Source organism: Ruditapes philippinarum, unplaced genomic scaffold (assembly GCF_026571515.1).
Source record: "Ruditapes philippinarum isolate M1 unplaced genomic scaffold, ASM2657151v2 ctg1948_1_1_1_1, whole genome shotgun sequence".
Lineage (NCBI taxonomy): Eukaryota > Metazoa > Mollusca > Bivalvia > Venerida > Veneridae > Ruditapes > Ruditapes philippinarum.
This window is the reverse complement of record NW_026856822.1, coordinates 66891-75664: the sequence shown is the minus strand read 5'-3', so window position 1 is coordinate 75664 and position 8774 is coordinate 66891. Positions and strand designations below refer to the sequence as shown.

The window sequence follows — 8774 nt, the reverse complement described above, 5'->3', positions numbered from 1 at the left end:
TTCATTTTTTCTATAACGATCATCCCTTGAAAATCTGATTTTGTATTTTATATGAAAATTTTACGTTACTTAGTTACTCTGCATGTACATTCTGCCAGGGTTTATTTCAAATTGATACATTACATTATGACAAGGTTCACTACTCTAGAGCTCTGTCTCTTTGAAATTTTATACCATGAAATTACTTTTCATTTCAGCCTTCAAAAACGTTATTTTTCAATATTTGATTTTTTATCAAATAATCTGGGTTTTTTTTACTCAATTGTTTATTTATACTGTATATTTAGTATCAAAATCTCTTCTCTTCTTTTCTCAGCATAGCTTTCCTTAAAAAGTGTTTGTTAATGTTTGTTTACCAATTACCATGTCTGTCAAAGATTATGTTTCCTTTTCCTGGCCCAGATTCGGGGACATTTGCCTATTGCCAACGAGAAGTTCAAAAGCTTAGGCAGCTATTCGTGTTTATTCACGTGCGTTTTAAAAATCACGTGTGTAGCAACTGTAGACCTAGGATCCTTTCCGTTATTCCACGAATAAGCTTTCCTTATTTATCGCCATGATATTGGATAAAATATACATAACGAGATATGTAAGTTTTATGCTTAATAGGCGGACTTGCTATCTAGAGTCAGAAACTTACATTATTATGTTAATTAAATAAATATACAAAATAAAAGTGGATCACGCCTGACCAATTTAATTTTGTAAATACGTACTATAATAAACTTAATCCAGTGTATATACAAAAGATACGATGGCAATTACAGTAATTAAAGAAATAGCCATTATATCACCTTCAACACTTCATCTCTCCTCTTAGAATGTATACGGTAAAAGTGGAAAATGCGATCTAAATATAGAAACGGATATCACCGGATCTCCGTTTTCATTGGATCATGCATTGATCACTGTATATATACATGATAAATGCATGGTTATGAAGTTTGACGAAATGTTGCATCACCAGAACGGATTTTTTGTTACCAGATCTAGGTGCTCATTTAGGATCAGCACTTCGTTGCAGCCAGGTTGAAGGATAAATAATATAGTTTAATATTTAGAAGTCACAAGTAAGTTTATTTTATTGATTTCATCATTTGAAAACCCATGTTAATGCGTCTATTTTTTACTTTCAGTTTTGACGTTTTGAAAGCGTCCACGTGTCGGATTAAGTCGAGTTATTATTGGTTTAATTGATAACTAGTATTTATATATAATATGTAGATGTTGATTTATATAGTGTTGCGTTCATATTATTTCGCTTCGTGGCTTTTTAGATCTAAAGTAAATTATACTTATAAACCTACGATTGTTTACAAAATGCAAACAGATATATAGTGCTTGTTTGTCCAATAAAGAAAAGGGGTATTTCATCAACGTTCTATTTGCACATGATACAGATCTAAGTAATCATTAGCTATAAGCAAAATCGCTTAGTTATTTGCCATGATGTAGCTACATGTCACAATGCAATATATTATCTAGCTTGCATTATGATACAGTTAAGTACAGTTCTTAAGAAGTAGCAATTAATATTATGTAAAGATTCGCACGCGCATTTTTTTATGCCCAACCGAGCTCAACTATAAGGTCGTTATCGTGCAACTCTGCATAAATTTATACAAAGCGTCAGTAAGCATATTGCATTAATTTGTTTATCTATATGGAGAGGATTATTTTGTTTTATAATTATATTTCTTTCCCTGATGCATGGAAAGAGTATTTCGGAACTTTAATTTTGATATTTTGTTCGTATTTATTTTCACCTAAACTTTTGTGGAAGTATTTTTTTCAAGTATTGCTTTGAAGTGTATTAATAAAATAATTTGACCATATGGAAGATATAAGATACAAAATACATTGTATAATAATTCCCTTTGCTGTATAATTCTGAGAAATTTTACAGTGCTGACTGTTCTAAACTCTATTTTTTCATTAAAGTGTTATATATTAAAAATTTAAAATTGAACGTGCTATTTGTTTTTTTTTAATTGTTTATCGGTGTCGGACCCTATCCCCATCCCAATCCGGCTTATACTATACGTCTGTGAGTGGTCAATTAAAAAAAACCTTTTCGTTTTTTACACAAATTGGGCATTTGTTTTAATCTTTAAAATAGTTTTTAAATCTTTTTTACAAGAATTTTTCAAAAAAGTCTTTTATTGACCGTTTACGTGCGGTTCAAGTTGTGGTATGGGGTCTGGCCCAAAGTGTATATGGGTTTTCTTTGGATAATAACATTTAAGTATGCTTAATTTCAGATTGATAAATTTACAATCAAACCATGTGTGGAATTTGGGCAATATTTGGCAGTGAAGGTGACATAGCCTTCCAATGCAACTGCGTTCACAAAATAACTCATAGAGGCCCCGATGCGTTTAGGATCGAAAACATAAACCATTTTCCAAACAGTTGCCTGGCGTTCCATAGGTTGGCTATCGTAGACGACCTGTGTGGTATGCAGCCCATGAGGACCTTCCAGCACCCATATATTTACCTAATTTATAACGGAGAAATTTATAACTTTAAAGAGGTAAGGCTTAAATTTTAAAGGCACAATATGCCTGCAAGAAATGAATATGAGCCGTGTCACGACAAAACCAACATAATGGGTTTGCGGCCAGCATGGATCCAGACCAGGATCAGGATCCATGCTGTTCGCTTACCAACCCTATTACAAGTAGAGAAACTGATAGCGAACAGAATGGATCCTGATCAGACTGCGCGGATGCGCAGGCTGGTCTGGATCCATGCTGGTCGCAAACGCACTATGTTGGTTTTGTCGTGACACGGCTCATATTATTTTTCATCTATAAAAAGGGCAAGCATGTGTTTTATATGGTTTTGAAATGAATTTAGAACGTGTGACATGTTTTCACCTGAAGAAAAGAGTGTTGCATATATAAATATTTTGTGATTAAAGTATCAAAGGGCAAACAAAGTGGTATTTTAACTTCGTACAAAAGAAATGCAAAAAAGCAAAAGAGCTTTAATACTTGGGTATATGGCCGATGAAAAACTTTTTGGAAACTGTTATAGAACATTACGAAACAATAAAAATATTTTTAAAAATAATTGATGCATTTTAAAGCTTATTTGGGGCTTTAACATATTAAATTTTACTATCAACATGTGGCAAAACTCCGATCGTATGCTGTAATAGAAATTATACAACAAATACCGTCTGACATTAGTAAAATGCACCGAAATATGAATTAAGGCATGACTGAAAGGCGTGTTTCCTGCATGATATTTATGAATGGAAATACTATTTTGAGGGTTTTAATTAGACACGAGTTTAACACATAAACCTAGATTTTAGCCTAGTTTGAATTTTAGCTTAAATAGCAAATTTTGTCTGAACTTGTCTATTTTGAACTTTGAATAAAGGTTGCACCCTATAGTTTTACAAGACGTCTAGTTTAAATCAAGGTAGCACGCCGCTATTTAGTTTTATACCTGCTACCCATTAAAACTTTTTAGAACTCTTAACTTAACCTATACGCTTATTATCTGTATTTTTAGTCAGATACTTTAAAGGGACTCCACTGAGGTTTTTCGACATGATAGGACTGCATTGAAATATTTTTCAGAGATTTGCAACGCTTTTCAATCAAATCAATGGCCAAAAAAAAAAATCGAATTTCGATTTTTATTCATGAGTATTTTTCTTTATTATTGTTGGCAGATTATTCCATTTAAATTGCTCCGTTTGATATTTGTAAGGTTTTCAAAGTTAAAGTTTTTAGGCTTTTGCACCCCAGTGGAGCCCCTTTAAACCTAATCATCCATCCCCAGAGGCCTTCAAGTAATGCTACATACATTTGTATAATAATAGTTTTACTATTCTAATATATGTACATCTAATCAGAATTCTATTTGACATTTTCAGCTTGCTAAAGAATTTGACATTAAACAAGATACAGCCTGTGACGGGGAAATAATTATTCATCTCTATGCCAAGTATGGTATAGAATTTGCAGCAAAACATTTAGATGGGGTGTTCTTCTTTTGTCTTATGGACACAGCTAACAGAAAAGTATTTCTTGGCCGGGATACCTTCGGTGTAAGACCTGGTTTCCGAATTACAACAGAAGATGGGTTTTTGGCTGTATGTTCCGAGGCTAAAGGTAAATACACTGTTCTGAGAGTATTGGTGTAATTGATCAATATCTCTCTCATAAAAATGCTCTATTCAAGCGAATATATCATATCAATGCTTTATTCAAGCGAAAATGTCATTGAAATGCTATTCAAGCATAATTTATTCAATTTTTTTCTTAGAAATGATATATTCGTGCAAAAACTATCACGGAAATGCTTTATTCAAGCGAGTACAATTGTATATCATGGAAATGCTTTATTCAAGCGAATGCTTTATTCAAGCGATTTTATCACAGTAATGGATTATTCAAGCGAATCTATCATAGAAATGCTTTATACAAGTGTATCTGTCATAGAAATGCTTTATTCAAGCGAATTTATCACAGAAATGTTTTTATTCAAGCGAATATACTTGCTAATCAATTCTAGTAATAAATCGTTACTCAATGAAATTACGATCACTATTCTGTTATTGATTTTGAATTGCTGTTATTTATTCAAAAGACTGAATAGATAAAATGCTTTATTTAAGCGCATTTATAACTGACAATGCTTAAGGAGGAATGCCTTAGTTGTTAGATAATTTTGAACCAACACACGATAAATCTTAAAAAGTAAATCACTTGTGCAAAAGTATAAGAATCTTTTTTTGGTCTCTGACATAGCTATATGTGTAACTTCTATTCAAGATGTTTTTTTTCTTTCCGCTTGAATATAGACCACTCTTGACTAAGTTTTCTTTTCTTTCTATTTTCTGTCAGGTCTGGTAGGGTTATCATATACAAGCTCCGATGCATGTGGGATTTCAAAGGTGGAGCATTTCCCGCCTGGTCACGTGGAGACGTATTCACTTGACAAAGAAGGGAGAGCGGTGTTAACCGAGTGCACGAGATTCCATAAGATAGCCGAGGAACCTGCCTACCCTACGTTTCCTATAACAGTCGGTGCGTATGATGTTATTTGCTTAGTTTTTAATTTTATGATTTTATAACAAAGTATTTTCAGCATGAAGTTAGCTTTTATATGATACGATAATACAAACATGAAGGCTATTTTAGTTAATAGCTTAATACTGACAGAACTGAAGACTTGTTTAGTGAATAGCTTAATTCTTATAGTACTGAAGGCTATTTTAGTGAATAGCTTAATGCTTATTGTACTGTAACTATTTTTATACATATATATTTAGGTGAGGACGTAAAACAGAACATTAGAGAGTTTTTGACAATGGCGGTTAAGAAACGACTCATGGCAGACAGACGGATAGGTTGCCTTCTGTCGGGCGGTCTGGATTCGAGTCTTGTAACTGCATTAGTGGTAAAACTAGCTAAAGAATTAGGCTTGGATTATAAAATTCAAACATTTTCAATTGGTATGGAAGGATCGACGGATTTAAAAGCAGCCAAAAAGGTAAAATTTCATTAATATTTCTTATTTATTTTCAATCAGAGCAAATTTCTTAATATTTCTGTTTAAGTGACCCAGCTGATCAATGTTAGAAATTGAAATTTTATGGGTTTTTTTGAACCCCAGTGGATGTCTTTTACTTATTTGTCAGTGATACAAAAACAATCAGCGATTGCCAATTTTAAAATGTATTTTGTTGATTCAGGTTGCTGATTTTTTGGGAACAGAACATCACGAGTTAGTGTTTACGCCGGAAGAAGGCATAGAAGCTGTAGAAAACGTCATATATCATCTTGAAAGTTATGACATCACGACCGTAAGAGCATCTGTTGGTAAGAAACGAATACATGTTGTAACTACCTTAACAAAATCTTTAATATTGCCAGTGTTAGTACAGTTGTTGTCAGTGTTTAACCATGGTATTACCAGTTTGTTTCCCGCTTATCAATCTGCAATCACCTGACTCGCGGTGGAGTAAAGTGCAAACCTCAGGTGCTTTTCAGGCACAGATGAGCATGACGGGCCTGGATGGCAACGTCACATAAAATTATTTCTGACTGGATTCGAAGTGGCTTGAAGTAAGCGGCCTCAGCCCACTCGGACACTGACGCCACTGTTAATACATGTAAATGGGTTGACCAGCTATTTACTTGGTATCGAAATTTCTGAAACAGTGCGTACATATTAAATGTAAATAATGAAAAATGATATTTTTATTTGCAGGAATGTATCTAAATGATATTTATATTTGCAGGAATGTATCTTAAATTATAGTTTTATTTGCAGGAATGTATCTAAAATGATATTTTTTATTTACAGAAATGTATCTGAAATGATATTTTTATTTGCAGGAATGTATCTGAAATGATATTTTTTATTTGCAGGAATGTATGTAATTAGTCAGTATATAAAAGAGTTTTATTTACAGGAATGTATCTGAAATGATATTTTATTTACAGGAATGTATCTAATTAGTCAGTATATAAAAGAGAAGACGGATACAACTGTGATATTGTCTGGTGAAGGTTCCGACGAGGTGGCGCAAGGATACATTTATTTCCATAAAGCGCCATCTATCGAGGAAGCTAGCGAGGAAAGCAGACGACTTTGCAAAGATTTATACATGTTTGATGTCCTCCGTGCTGACAGAACAACTACGGCTTGGGGGTATGTAAATGAACTTTTTTTAAAATTTTACTAAATAAAATTGAATTTGTACTAGAAAATTTTTGTTGTTTTATTTCCTAAAATTTAAAACACTTTATGTATAACTAAATATGATATTGTCAATTTTAAGGGGAAAATGGGGGAAGCGGTGTACTAGTTGTTAAGGTGTCTGCCTCTCAACATGGGATCATGGTTTCGAGCCTTACCCTACTCGGGTCACACTAGTACTGGTTGGTCCAGGAAGCGGATTCGAAAGTGATTATTCATTAATATAATTTGCAAAAACTTGTTTCGCAATCTTGCTTAAATAATTATGTTTACACTAAGCTAAGAAATATTCCTCTATTTTAATTTTAGGCTTGAGTTACGTGTGCCATTCTTGGACCATCGTTTTAGCCATTATTACATGTCACTACCAGATGGTGATAAACGCCCAAAGAAAGGTATAGAAAAATATTTACTGCGATCCGCATTTTCCGGTATTGGTTTATTACCAGAGGAGATTTTATGGCGTCCAAAGGAAGCGTTCAGTGATGGCGTGTCATCCGTTACCAAGTCGTGGTACGAAGTTCTGCAGAACCATATTGACGTTCAGGTAGATATCATTCATTTTTTATTTTGAAACATCTAGGTTTTATTCTTTGTAAATGTTTAAAGTTTATTATTAAACTTCTGGTATATGAATTTGTGATCACATCACATTTACAATTTCTTAATAGAAGGCCCAATATACCTGAGAAGAAATGCTACCATTTTGATTTCTCAAAAACTTTTATGTTTGGTATTTTGTTACCGTTTCCTAAAACAATACTCATTATGGGACCTGTTGCTTCTTTCGCTCTGTTAGCAATTGATATGTATAAATTGAATTAGTTATTTTGTATGGAAGTGAAATCCTAATTTGTTAATGTTTTGCTAACTTTACAACACATTACTGCACAATCAGCACTACTTTTGTCGGATGTTAAACATGGAACATGCTTTAAATCCATTATTTAAACAATTTTAAACACATGTTTGACATTGCTAAAGAATTTTTTATAAAATATGAATTTCTGAGGCAGTGATTATTCTGGCGGTGATAGGAGATTCACTCATATTTTTAAGAATTCCTACCTATTTTGTCAGAGACAGGGGAGGACATTTAAAAAGAGAAAGAATGGAAAAAATCAAGAAATGTAATGAATTCTCACTTTTCAATAAAATTCCATCTTCGTGCAGTTGGCAGCGTAGAAGCACCCCCCCCATATTTTTCGAATCCTAGAATAGACACTGATGAGGCATAATGTGCCTTTAATGAGATTTTTTTCATATCACTTAAAATAATGAATTAATAATCAAAAATTAAAAAGATAATCATGCATTTTTCTGTTTAATCAGATAAACGACAGCGAGGTCGAGGATTCGGCAAAGAAATATACCCACAATGCCCCACGATCGAAAGAAGCGCTCTACTACCGGCGAATGTTTGAGAAATATTACGCCGGCCATAGTCAGTGGATACCATACTTTTGGATGCCTAAATGGACTCAAACCACAGACCCGTCTGCTAGAACATTAAAACATTATAAACAGTGAAATATTTTTTTTTTAAAAAAAAAGAAGAAAAGAATTTGTTGTTAAGATATAGTAGATATATTTCGTTGTTTTTATTACAAGAAAAAAGTTATATTTTTTTCAAGAAGATTAATAATTTAAGGCGCGAACTTGAACACATAAAGAAATCAGATATGATTTGTATCCTTGGACATTTGGCTCGATTTTGGGGTCATTACTGTCTCAAATGTTAAAAATAGTCCCTGCTGATAAACACGGAATACTATAAACCATCTAAGACCAGTCTACGATACGGATGTTGAATAGTAATTATGTGCTTTAAAAATGGATATTGATCCGATATTGACCAGTCTTTTACCCATGAGCATGCGCAGTAGAATTAACACTTACTTATCATGCTGAATATCTAAAAATGAACGCTTCCATCTTTCAGTTTGGGTAAAACCATATATCATTATAGGGATAAGTTTGAAATATGTACTGACTGATTAGTGACAAGAGCAAACTATGATCAGACAGACACTGGTGTTGTCGTCGGC

At 33.2% G+C, this 8774-nt stretch overlaps 1 protein-coding gene across 1 annotated transcript; it reads left to right on the top strand.

The window, feature by feature from the left end:
* The first annotated feature begins 935 nt into the window (after positions 1–935).
* LOC132747814 (asparagine synthetase [glutamine-hydrolyzing]-like) lies at positions 936–8263 on the top strand. The gene is made up of 9 exons (XM_060737321.1): positions 936–1070; positions 2262–2533; positions 3893–4130; positions 4866–5048; positions 5294–5514; positions 5717–5843; positions 6471–6678; positions 7036–7273; positions 8059–8263. The coding sequence occupies exons 2-9, from the start codon at positions 2285–2287 to the stop codon at positions 8254–8256; spliced, it is 1662 nt and encodes a 553-aa protein (XP_060593304.1). The 5' UTR covers positions 936–1070; positions 2262–2284; the 3' UTR covers positions 8257–8263.
* Positions 8264–8774: the final 511 nt, after the last annotated feature.

Bases quoted from the DNA above. Each gene is read 5' to 3' on its own strand.
- LOC132747814 (XM_060737321.1), top strand. From the start codon at position 2,285: ATGTGTGGAATTTGGGCAATATTTGGCAGTGAAGGTGACATAGCCTTC. The intron at 2,534-3,892 runs GTAAGGCTTAAA...TGACATTTTCAG, and splicing joins AAATTTATAACTTTAAAGAG to CTTGCTAAAGAATTTGACAT. The intron at 6,679-7,035 runs GTATGTAAATGA...TTTTAATTTTAG, and splicing joins AGAACAACTACGGCTTGGGG to GCTTGAGTTACGTGTGCCAT.